Consider the following 13,550-nt stretch of genomic DNA (forward strand, 5'->3'; position numbering starts at 1 on the left):
TGCTAATACACTCAGACCACTGATTTTGTAGATTTCAGAATGTTTGGTGCAAACAATTTTCATTACGAGCAGAATTTCAAAATTTAAGGAATCCATTGAACTAATTCCAATGTTCCTTTGCCTGAAAAAGCTTCAAAGAATTGCGTTTAACTGTTCTACTTTTATAATAGGGTCATGACAACCCTGGTCGAGGGGTCAGCAGCTGTAAGCGGACTTTTTTGTACGAAATCCGCTGAATGTTCGCTGAATGTAACGCTGAATTTATGTAAGATTTAAGCTGATTGCACTGGAAATCAAAAAATAGGTGCTGAATCCGCTGAAATAAAATATTTCAACACATTTCTTTTATAAATTCAGCAATTGATTCAGCATCTTTTGGACAAATTTTCAGCATCTGCGAAAAATTCAAACTCAGCCGTTTGAGCGTCTTTCTTACATAATTTCAACACTTCTCTTGCAAAATTTCAGCAGCTCGCCACCTTTTTACATATTTTCATCACTTTTAAAAATTTCAAATTCAGCGGACTCAGAGCCCTTCTTAACTAATTTAAACTCTCCACTAGCAAATCTTCAGCAGCTTCTCTGCACTTTTCTCACATATTTTTAGCAATTGTGAAACATTCAAAATCAGTGGATTCAATTCGTTTCCTAAATGGTTTCAAAACTTCACTTGCAAAATTTCAGCAGCCTCTCAGCAATATCCTTACATTTTTTCAGAGGGCCGAGGGGTCAGCAGCTGTTGGCGGATATTTTTTGTAAGAAACCTTTTGAATGTGCGCTGAATGTCTGCTGAACGTAACGCTGAAATGATGTAAGAATTGTGCTGATTGCGCCAAAAATCGAAAAATAGTTGCTTTGTCCTTGAAATTAAATATTCGAACAAATTTCTTTTATAAATTCAGCATTGATTCAGTACCCTTCTTAAAGCCTTTCAACACCTGCAAACAAATCAAATTCACCGGATCCAGCGCCTTTCTTACATAATTTCAACACTTCTCTTGCAAAACTTCAGCAGCTTCTCACCATCTTTTTCACATATTTTGAGCACTTGTAAAAATTTTTCAATTCAGCGGACTCGGCGCCTTTCTTACTTATTTAAACTCTTCACTTGCAAATCTTCAGCAGCTTCTCAGCACCTTTCTAACATATTTTCAGCATTTGTAAAACTTCAAATTCAGCAGACTCAGCGCCCTTATTGAATAATTTCAACACCTCTCTTGCAAAATTTCAGCAGCCTCTCAGCACTATTCATAATTTTTTTCAGCACTTGCAGAATTTTCAAATTCAATGGATTCAGCGCTTTTTTACTTAATTGTACGAGCAAATTTACTGCTTACTATTGCTTATATCGTAGACAGCATGTACGTTCCTGCATTTTTCAATTTGTTTTGAACCAGTTATCAATCGAAAATCTGAGTTAATTTCTTAATGATAATTCAAGCTTTTGGTAAAAGAGAACAACTAAAAAGTGCCACCCTTTCTTTTTTATCTAACGGAAGAGAGACAATTACAAATGAACCTTGTTTCATTCAATCTCCAAGTGTTTTGGCTATATACTCCAGCTGCGATAAAAACCACAAAATTTTTAAGAAAGGTTCGTATGTTCGGTTTTTAAGGTAGAAACCGTTAGTATGGTCAGTTTGATCTGTATGATCGGTTTCGAATAGTAGTTCGGCATGTTCGGTTTATAAAAAAAGAAATCTTTGGTATGTTTGGATCAAAAACAATTAAAACTGAACAAAAAATTTTCCCACTATCAAAAGGGAAAACTTCTGATTTATGAGAAATTTTAAAAAAGAGATTTTAAAGCAAACAGTGAATTTAAAATTTCTTATAGGGCAAATTTCATATTCGCTAAAAACTACTATGCAATTATTCAACAAACAAAAATATAATGAATTAAATTTAAATAGTTTGTTTAAAATCCCAAATCAAACACTTCAAACTGAACTCATTTCGGTTAATTCACTTAATCATAGCAATGAATCGAAAATTGAGATTGTCGATCAATATCAGTCAGCATCGCAACATGACAATATACCCAATGCCAAAATACCCTATGTGTCAAGGTACACAAAGCCTTTCTACCCAATTTATTCCCTTTGATATCTTGTTGTTCGATGGCCTGATTACAAACTATCACTCGATATTATAAGCACTTTTTCTCACAATTTAACTGATATTTTAATTCCATGTTTGAATGTGATAGTTTCATATCAAGTCCCGGGCCACTGAGGCATGGCCACTGTTCCCGAGTCATGGCCAAGTGCACTAGCTAAATTTTATGCGTTGTTCTGGTAGTTTCAACATTAGGGTAAATTGTGGGTGTTTTGTCACATTGGTTATATAGGCATTGGGTCTTTTGTGCTGACACCGTCTCGAACATCTTTGGATATCGAATTCAACTTATGGATAAAGTTTAGGATTTGATTATTGGATTCAATCACATTTTTATATAATGATATGGTAGACACAATATGACTAATATCTCTACAATTATATACACACATATATTTCACACATTTCGCAGCAGTTGTGCGGCAATATTGGACACACAAATAACAAGAACATTTCAGATAATTGGAGGCCGCAAAATCATTAATGAAATGCGGTTACCTTAATTTGGTCTAGGAAAATATTAGCCATCGGAAATTTTCTTCCTTAAAATTCATTGATTTTTTAATAAAACATTCCGATACAGGTTAGCATATCTGCACCAATATTTTCAGTATATCTGATCTATTAGCATTTAATCAAACGACATCAAAAAAGATCTCCGAGGCTGAACAACTCTTATGTGAACAGAAACAAGATTAGCAAGATTATTTCAGAATGAGAGATCTAAAATCACCCTAATCCAATTTCCAGCTATTTGGGTTTATCCACTAAACTTTAATCTAGTTAAAACCTAGCTACATGTCTCCCTAATAGCTTAAGTGAAACTTTTGTTTGATCAAAGTTGCGGATTATTGTCAGAAATAGTCACGCCGCGTGATGAAAAGAATTAGGCTCGACCGATTTTGTTAGAGAAAGAATTAGGCTTGAGCTATGAAAACAAGTTGGCTCAACTTTAACCAGAGTCCTCAACCTTGTAATTTAAGTCAATCTATACCCCCCCCCCCCCCCCCCCCCCAATCCTTTTCATAAAATCGAGGCTTCGACTAGGGACTGCTATTGTCTCGACATGTTCGAGAAACGCTTACCACGTAATTTTATAACTGCTAGTATAACTTGGCGAATATATATACCAATCAATATATGTTCTGAATTGACGGTTAAACAACATCGTTGTTTTATAACCCCCAGTCATAATCGGACGATTATTTTGCAAGATTTTTCCAAGATAAGCGTCCGGATCTTGCATCTTGCAGAATAAACGTTATTTGCAAGAGTCTTGCAAGCTCTTGCAAGGCAAGCGATAGTTGCAAGAATATTACAAGATATTTCCAGATAACCGTTGGAGATCGTCTGGGGAAGCGCAAAGCAATAACTAATTCTATTATTTTTTATATTGATATGTTATCCTGGGATTTTCACGAATGATTCAAAATAACAGAAATTTTGAAAGGGAATGCATGGATTTTCCTATTGCTTGCAATATTTGAATCTTTCTTGAAATATTTTAATCCATCTCGCAGGATTCAAGATCTTAAATTATCCCCATCTTTTGCTTCCAACTGTGTTCACATCCAATGTTTAGTCTAGTAATAAATTGTTTCTTTTGGGTTTACTGATTTGAATCATCTGTATCTGTCGATTCCTTCTCCATAGGCGCTTCTGTTTCCAGTTTCAACTCCGGAACTGAAAATTCGAAATGTTTGGCGTACATGTTAATGTACTGGTCATCTGAGTTGCATCTAATATAAGACTGGTGCAGTTGTCTGATCATGAGCAATTTTTGATCCTCGCTACATTCCAGGGTTCCCTCAGGTTGCAAGACATCGTCATCGGAATTAAGATCTCGTTCTGGAATCTTCAAAGCACTTTCAGGCGATGCACTGATATTGCTCAGTTCTTTAATCTCTCTCCCCAGTTGGGCCTCCGGTTCTTTACCGCCAAATCCAGATGTGCTGGGTGAATTTTTGAGATATCTGAAAATAAACACTGTAAATGCAAAGAAACCGCACTATTGTGAACAGCGCAAGCTGTTGAGAGCCTCAAAATAAAGGAACAAATGTTAGAGAACTTAACCTTTTGTGTAGAAAAAATTAGAAAAAAAAATAAGGTAAATTTACCCCAACAAAGTTGAGAACAAAGCTTTTGACCTGAAGTTATGTTAAGGTGACGTTTACTCTAACTTTAGTTTACCTCAATTTCGTAACTGAAAATTTGTAAAATTACCGTGACTTTTTAGTGTAAGGGTGAATAACATATTTGACGGAGAGGTTTTTTTATAAGAGACCGTGAGAACAAACTAGACTGCCACTTCTTGTATCACTAAGTTTGATAGAGAGAAAGAAAATCAAGCAGACTAGTAAAGCTCTAAGTTTAACCTGTAGAACACAGAAGAGCTCAACAATTTAATGCCCTCCGAGCCTTACCTCTTTCTGTATCGCCTGTTTTTGGGGACGAGAAGTCAAATGGTCAGACAAAAAAACTATCCGACAAAAACACGGCAGTACGAAAAGTGGCATAGCAAAGACTAATACGGCTAATATAATTGCTACAAACTTTGTTTGAGAGCAATTAAAAAACATAAGGCTTGTTCCAAAAACTCGGTATACTCATTACACAAAATGTCAGTAGTCATACTAGTTCATAAAAGTTTCTTAGTAATCATACTAGGTCATATAAGATTTGTATGAAATCTTGGTAGTCATACAAGGATCATATAAGATTTTTCCTAGAAATCATACAGGTATCATACGAAAAAATTCAAACCTGAAAAGTGTATAACTTTCATTCTCTTTTGAAGCTGAGGAAATTTCTTTGAAATAATACAAGGACAAATATAACACAAAACATTGACTGGTGCCACAAAAATCTCGTATCAGTCAGAGCACATATTAAATATTTAAATTGCAACCCACATTTGATCCTTTGTGTGCGGTAAAAGAATAACTTTGCAATTTGAACATTTTCACAATACAAATTTGAGGTTATATGCAAAAAAGAAATTAAAATTTTTAACAATTGAGCCGATATAGGTTTTAACAGGCTTCGGAAAATATCAATACTATAGTTATCTAATTGGACTTATTCTTTTATTTGTAAGGGTCATGTGGAAGATCACAAAATGATGCCGGGAAATCACAAAGGTGATGCCTTACCGAATAAAAGTTTAAAAAACACGAATGGCAAAAAGATTATTGAAAAATAGATGATTGATTCTTGGTAACTATACTAGGTTCATCTATGAATTCTTGGTAATCATACAAGGAGCATGTAAGAAATTAGTGTTGTCATACAAGGTTCGTAATAGGAAATATGATATGATTCGTATGATATGATACATGATCCCTGTATGACTACAAAAAAGTGGCAAACCCGAAAGCTTTCAAAATTGTTCGGAAAGCGATACTGAGAAAAAAGTAAAAATAATATTTCAAAAAAAAATTAAAAGTACTAAAATTTAAGAAATTGTAAAGTCATTTTAATTAGATCTAAAACTGATTGAGCTGAAATGTTTTTTGTTTAACCTTTTTCAGCAACCAAAAATATGAGGTTCGAAAATCATAAAAGTATTAGAAAAATGATTCGGTCACTGAAATTCAATTTAAATTTAAAAAAGAGAGTCGGTAATGTGCATTTGCACATAATATGCTGACACCGCTTAACAGTTTTTTTTTACTTAAATGTCAACTAAATAAGCAAGAAAAAGAAAACTTTTAACTAATCAGGTTTTATTCGAAATTTATTGATGTATACATTTAAAAAGTCGCTACAAGCTCTAACCACTATACAAATGAAACAACATCTCATCTGTGCGAAACGGATAACTCTCAATAAGAAGAGTAAGAGATAAAACTAACAATAGAATCGAAAAACCTGGCATTACTTAAGACCAAAACTCAATGCCTATCTGTTTCTTCTAAAAAAAATTCGTAAAAATGAGCAATTATAGGTGTTAACGGGCTTCGGAGAACATCAAACTTTTAGTTATCTAATTGGACTTACGCTTTTGTTTAGTCACACACTTTGCAAAGGATGATGTACGTTAGGGTTATTTGGAAGATAAAAGAACGATGCCGGGGAATCACATAGGTGATGCCTTACCGAATAAAATTTTTAAAAAATTAATTGGCAAAGATATTAATGAAAAATAGATGAATGATTCTTGGTAACCTTACTAGAATCGTATACGAATTCTTGGTAACTATAGAGGGATCATTTAAGACTTTTTCTAGTTGCACAGGGATTGTAATATGGAATTCGTTATGATTTGTTTGACATCATATATGATCCTTCTATGACTACAAAGCAGTGGCGAACCGGGAAGCTATCAGAAATGATTGAAAGCAATACTAAGAAAAAAATAGGAAAAATAAGTTTAAAAACTAAAATTAATAAACTTTAAAAAGCCGTATTTCATTTTAAATAGGTCTAAAAATATTTGAGCTGAATTGTGTTTGCCTCGAAAACCAAAAATTTGAGTTCAAAAATCATAGCAACATATTAGAAAAACGATTCGTCAAGTAAAATCAATTTCATTTGAATAAAGAGACTCAGTAATGTGCTTTTGCATCCAATGTTTCGACACCGCTTAACCACGTTTTTGACTTAATTGTCAATTAAATGAGGAAGAGAAAGAAAACTTTTAAAAGAATCACTTCTTATTCAAAATTGATTGGTGTTATTCATTTAAAAAATACCTTGAGCTCTAACCACTATAGAAATGAAACAAAACCTGACATGAACGCAAATGAAATTTGCATTTAGGAAAAGTTTGAAAAAGTATGAAAAGTAGAAGAATATGAACCAAATAACTGGTTTTAAATGGACAGACTGGGGACCAGTCTTTAAAGAAAATATTAAATAATTCGACAGAAAAAAAACAGGGAAATGTTAGAAATTACATTTAAACTTTTTTAAAACCATTATATATGAAGTCATAAAAACAAATACCTCTCATTTGAAATCCTTCAATGGCTATATTTATACCTTCATACAAAATCAGCGAGACCGGTCATTATCCAGAATAATATACCACTACAAAAATGACAAATACCGGCAAAAATCAAAAAGTCTTTTTTGTCATTTTATTTCGCCAGGAAGCAGTGCCCAAGCCTATAAGATCAGAACCTATTCAATTAATATAATCAATTGCACAATTGCACCCCAATTGATTGTCATTCATTTGTTATGTGACTTATCTTTAATGTTCCATCAATGCAAAAATAGACAGACAGCAAAAAAGAACCTCAATAATTTGAAGATATCAAAAATAAATAAAAAAAAGTTATGAAAGTTCGTAGTATCAACGCAACAAAACCTTTAATTAAATAATAAAACAGCAAAGACGACTACTTTATCAATCATTCAAAAGGAAAACGCGATCTTTTTTCTTGTTGAGACTAAGCTATAATGTTGCAGAAATGAGATTGAACGAGACAAATCTCAAAAAACAAATTTAATTTTTAAACAAATTTCTTAAAACCTTAAAACAAAGATAACAGTAAAATTACAAAAAATATGCGAATTTCAGTATCTATCTAGTCGGGAAGCCCATTTTTTAAGTCAGTAGTGATCCAAAGTTAAAAGACTACAAATTAAAACTGAACACAAGCGGAACTCAAATTTTCACAAAAAGCTTTATGCAAACAGCATACATTAAATTTTAACGCTTTTTAGTGTACGTTAAACGAAATTCACATGTAGGCTCATTCGCCTCACAGTGCACATAACCAGTCAATAATTGGGGTTTTTATTGAAATCATTCTGGTCTTTACTAACATTTCAAAATTTTTTTTTTGGAACTTTTGGTTCTACCACTAGACCAAAACTGGTTTTGCTACTGCTGCTGCAGAAAATGTTTTTTACTCTACTGATTTGAAATTTTTTTAACTACTCTGGATGCATCACTTGGAAAAAACAGAAAAATTATTTAATATCTTGCTAGATAACGAATTGGACATTTGATTAATTAATATCAGTCAATAAACAACAAAAAAACATCAAAACCTGACAAAGCTCAAGAATTCATAAGAGATTTGTTGAAAAATTTGTTTCAGGCATAAAAGCCATGCGCTTTACTCATGAAGCACATTATTGATTCAGTGGACGTTATTGGAACATAAAAGGACCTGCTATTAAGTGAACTTTTGAATGGAAAAAGACTTTCTTGAAATTGGGATAAAAAATGCCTAAACATTGTTAAAAGACAGACCTAAAAAACAATCCGAGTCATTTTCCATTGCAAAAATAAAGGAGGAGACCAAAACTAGCCTTGCTATCAACGCGCTACTTTTAAACAAACAATTGTTCTCGAAAAAATGCTTATTAGTTTTTTGGCTAATGATTATCCTAAAATATCAATCATAACTTATGTATTTTTGATAATTATCGGTTCGAATAACCAAAAGAGCTCAAAAAATGTTAAAATGTTAATTCCAGATAACTTTGGCAGGAACCCCAGGTACAATTAAATCATATACAAATGAAAAAAAAATGTGTCATAAGTTTTTATGTCCGCGCCATCGGTCGAACTGGACAAAGTAGGCATACTTGATGCTATTTTTATGAAAAAAAACGTAGGACAAAAGCTGAATTTACAAAAATTTAGCGTAAAATTTTGCCAATATAATTGGTTCAAGCACTTCACCAACTCTCTTCTATTTGCGGAAAATTGCTGAAAATTTAAGCATACGAACAATTTGAACCAACAACGGAAGTAAGGCTAACATTCACAACTTTTTAAATTTACTTAGCTCCTCGGAAAAAGCAGAATAAAAAAAATCTTTTTAATTTTAAATTCTGGTTGACAAGCTTTCTGATTATACCCCTCATAATCCTGTACGATGAATATGTTGACCGGCGAAAATTGACTGAACAAAAAAAACAGTTGTGTGTATATTTACTCCCCCACTATATTGGGTCGGAACAAATAAACTTTTATACTTAGGAGCCATTTAGTTTCATTATAAGCTTCCATTATTTCAATTTTTCACGCTTTTTAAGTATTCTAAATTAAACAAAAATTATAGCCATAATTAACAATAGAATTGGTTTTTGTTTATCCATATGTGACGTGAGTGCTTGGGTGCGTGATAACAACCTAAGAAATGGTTAGCTTTTTTAGAAAGATTAAGTGATGACTTTCATTTTTGATTATAAACAAAATGTACTAAAAGATTTTGCTGTTCTTTGCACATCATATACCAATTCTCTTAATTGAGAGTATTTTGCAAATACGGCTTATATCTCGTGTGATATGAACTATTTGTAAGAGTTCAATCAAATACATTTTTTTTCTTCCTGTGACTTTTCCACTCTACAATCGTTTCTCCAATTTATCAAGGAGAAATTGTTGTCTCTTTTATGGAAACGAACAGATTTTGTTTTCGTAGGCGTATAAATGGAATTGTAGGACTTCCAATGAAATGAAAATTGAGCTGAGCATTCGATACTTTTGAAAGAAACCAAAAATTACTTCGGTTTTAATGCTTAAACTAAAAAGTGAGCAGTGAATATTGTGAATGTATCCACTTTTCTATCTTTACTAGAAATAGACAATATTTTTGAAAAATGCTTCAAATTTTTGGCGAAGTACTTCAAAACTTTCTCCTCAAAAAATTCAGGTATGTCTCAATCATTTATACATGAATGTATAGAATGGAACTGAAAGGGGATGTAAATGTTTGAAATGTTCTTTTGTTTTTCGACTTCAAAGAGCTACAAAAGTTCGCCCCTTTTCAACCCAGCTTTCAATCCGTGCTTTCTATACGTGAACTAAAAAATAATTAGCTGTCTTTCAGGCTTTCAAACATCCTCCCTTGGGCGCTTGAATCCCTAAAAGTGGCCGATAGGTCAAATTTTAGGATTTTCAACTGAACAACGGTCATTGAACTATTTTCGCATTCCCCATTATCCGTTTTTCCGTGTTGAACCTTTCCTGCTTTTATTGGGAATTAAAAAAACTGTCAAAGTTGACAAACACAATTGGCTCAAGAACAACCATCGTGATTATTCCATTTTAAATTGTGATGCAGAAGTGGAATTAGCGTTTTACCATTATCGATGCGATTATTTTAATTTACATGTTTCCGATTTTTGTAAAAAAAAATTGCCGAAAGACTCAGAACGTAAATTTAGATTGTATATTCAATGCGCACTAAATGCATGATATAAAAAACTGAACGTGAACTTAATTGAACATTATGAATAGAAAACACAAAACGTTATCTATTATGAGAACATTATTATCTATTGCAAGAGACGCGTGTTCAAATGCCTCATGTAGACTGCTTGAACAAATGTATCAGAAAAGACCAGACTTCGAGGAAACGTATAAGAATATAAGAAGATTGCAACAAGTCTGAATCTAATGAAATTGATTGGATTTCTACAATTTCAAGAAATTTCAAAACCAAACTGATTAAATAACATGTGTAAAACCAGATATTGAAATCCTTGACAGCGCAATTTATGCAATTACAAAAAGCCTATGCTCAGATAACACTGCAAAAACATTAGAAAAAACAATCGCAAAAGACGTTGAAAGATAACATTCTCTTTAGGTAATATACATAAAATTTTAAAATGATCACTTTTTGAAGATGCTAGGAGTAGAATTTTGTATTTTTGTCTTTAAAAGCTTTCTAACCGGAGGCTGGATTGCACCCAAATTCTATCAAAATTCCAAAAAAAAATTGTTTGCTGGTTGCGCTTGTTGCTGGCAGTCTGCTGTTGACAGTTTACTTACGATTTTGATTATAACAACAATAAAACAAAAATATCAGGGAAAATTAGAGCTTCTTTCCCCTTTTCCTTGTATGATAATCGTCACTTCAGCCTTAATACTTTTAAACCGAAATATACCAAAATTGAATTCTTCATTTTTCAGTGAGGTTTTTGGCGCTCTTACCCTGGTAAAATTTAATTCTTCCATGAAATTTATTGCGGCTGAGCTTAACAACTCAGAAATCAAATTGAATAGCGCTTCAAGGTCATTTCAAGCCTTAAAGCTAGAATAGTGTGACAAGCGAATTTTAATGCTACATTCTATCGAAGCCAAACGAATTTGGTCATTTTGTTCAACTTTTATATTTAGCAACTATTATTAGAACACAATCGTCATTCATGAAGTCAAACTATAACTCAAACTCGAACTACCTCAACAACCAGCAAAACAATACTACGACTTAACAGTATTGCATCAGATTCTTTGCGATTGGATTGCGAATCAACCTGTTATTGATACATAATATTCGACAAAACTTCTACATGGTTAACAAATTTCCCATGACATCAAATTTACACTGAAAAAGTAACGTTATGGAAAAGTGTTCACATTCTGTCGACATTATTATCTACAACCAACCAACAGTTGAATTTGACATGTAAATCCACGTGACTAGCAGCATAAAAGGAGCTTGAAAAACTACCAAAAATCAGTAGAAACTCGAAAATTTGGTCATATTAAACTGACATACAGTGCGTATTGAAGCACACTTTCTTGAGCGGTAAATTACTTGTTATCGTGTCTTGTCTCTGTAGATCATATTAGTGATTGTACAGTTTTAACTTTACTTTGACTTGTGAAAAGAGAATTAACTTTGATATTCTCAAATTTTCTTTCTGAGGAACAAAGTTCCTAAGTAAGAGAAACTTTGTGCAAAGCATAAAGTCAGTTTCTCTTACTGGCTTTAACGAAGCCTAACATAGTTCACAAATTGCGTTATTGAGCAATTGAGTGCGCTGAAAAGCACAAAGTGCGAATTTGGTTACATTTGTTAACTATGATTAACGTGCGAATTTGGTTACATTTGTTAACTTAGATTATCGGGAAAAGGTCGCCGAGAACATTAAAACATCGCGAGATAGAAATTGTTCACCCTAAGCAGTCGCGAGGACAGTTACCTAGAGCTGCACATAAGGGTTTTTGCATTTTCGAATCATAATTTGAGTTATTAACCAAAACTCAAACAACATTTAATTGTTTGAAACAAGTTTGTTATTCAGCAAAGCTGAGCGATTAATTATCAGGAGTAATTGAGCAACAAGTAATGCAACGGTATTCTACAGTATAGCGGATAATACAGTTCACAAAGGTTAACTGCAAAAACACAATGTCCGGACAGATTTGAAACCGCTAAAACGAACTGGGCGGTGTAAAGTTTTCCTTGACTTTGATAGGAGAGCAGCCGTTACATTTGGTCCGCCGACCCGGACAGTGGAAGGCAAACTGCTGTCCAACCTGATGAAGAGATTGCCGAAGGCGACCCCAAAAGAGAATCAAACAAATCAACAGCGCAACGCCAGTGAGGCAGAGCGAAAGTTGCGAGTGCACTTCACAAATTACGTTGAAGAACTAACCTCGCTTAAAAGGAGCAAGCAAAGCAAAAGGCAATCAGGCAATCCTAACACAATCAGCAGAGAGGAGCTTCAATCGACAGCTCAAAGGTACGACAAGAAGCTCCAAGATTTAAGGGAAGAAGTTCACACCAAAACAGGGATTGGCTACAAAAAAATTGAAGATTCAGATCGACCCAACAAACTAAAGGTCCTCTACCAACAGACTGTTCACCTTCTAGAGGAAGAAATACCCAAGCAACTGCAGCTTCGGGACAAGCTTGTGCCCTATCAAGCTAATTTCGTTGAAGAGCATCTGAAAGAAGCAAGGAAGTGCAAAGCAAGTTTGGACTATCATTGGCTTGCATATATAAGCAAAGGCACTCAACCAGAAATGAATGCAGAGCAAAGCAACGCAACCCAAGCAGTGAACGACAGCGAGAGCAACAACTACCAAACAGACAGCCCAGTTGCTCAAACAGTGCAAAATGGAGCAACAGCAAGTGGCCAAGAAACGGAGAATGTTTCGGAAACATCTTCAGCAAAGCAAAGGCGAGAGGAAAGGATGAAAAAATTCGATATCGAATTCGAAACCAAGATGCGACTCGAACAAGCACGGTTTGAGCGGAGGAGGCTAGAGCTGGAAATGCAAATGAAGGAACTGGAAACCAAGCATCAACTGCTGGAGGAAGAGCGTGAGCTAGAGCGCAAAGTGAAGAGAACAGCATTAGAGAACGATGATGCTCGTTCCCAATCAACCAGTGCTCGAGACAAATCACCCTTCAACTGGACCCCCAAGAAGAGAGATGTCTCTGACTGGGCCAGCAGGATCGACAACCTTCTAACGCCAGATCGATCAACAGCTCGCTTCGAAGTAACCCCTGAAGTGAACAGGCAAAGTCACTTCTCACGATATCGCAGTTCACGGGACCGATCCTCAAGTGTTGAAGAACGAGACGCTTCCCCCAGAGTTGGTCTACTACGATACAACACTGGCTATTCAAGTAGTAGTGGCCTACCAAAGCTGAAGTTGAACAACTTCGACGGGAACCCTCTCGAATGGCCGGAGTGGTCTAGTATGTTCATTGCTACAGTGGATC

The 13,550-nt window shown here is 34.3% G+C and overlaps 1 protein-coding gene across 1 annotated transcript in view; it reads right to left on the reverse strand.

Annotated features, from left to right (window-relative positions):
- Positions 1–3,564: 3,564 nt before the first annotated feature.
- The window catches only part of LOC142337247 (uncharacterized), a 123,952-nt gene continuing 113,966 nt past the window's right edge, over positions 3,565–13,550 (reverse strand). The window contains exon 8 of the mRNA XM_075386400.1: positions 3,565–4,091. Within this exon, the coding sequence (XP_075242515.1) occupies positions 3,728–4,091 (364 nt within the window). The 3' untranslated portion in view covers positions 3,565–3,727. The remainder of the gene's footprint in view (positions 4,092–13,550) is intronic.

Source organism: Convolutriloba macropyga, chromosome 3 (genome assembly GCF_964194025.1).
Source record: "Convolutriloba macropyga chromosome 3, txConMacr16.3, whole genome shotgun sequence".
Lineage (NCBI taxonomy): Eukaryota > Metazoa > Xenacoelomorpha > Acoela > Convolutidae > Convolutriloba > Convolutriloba macropyga.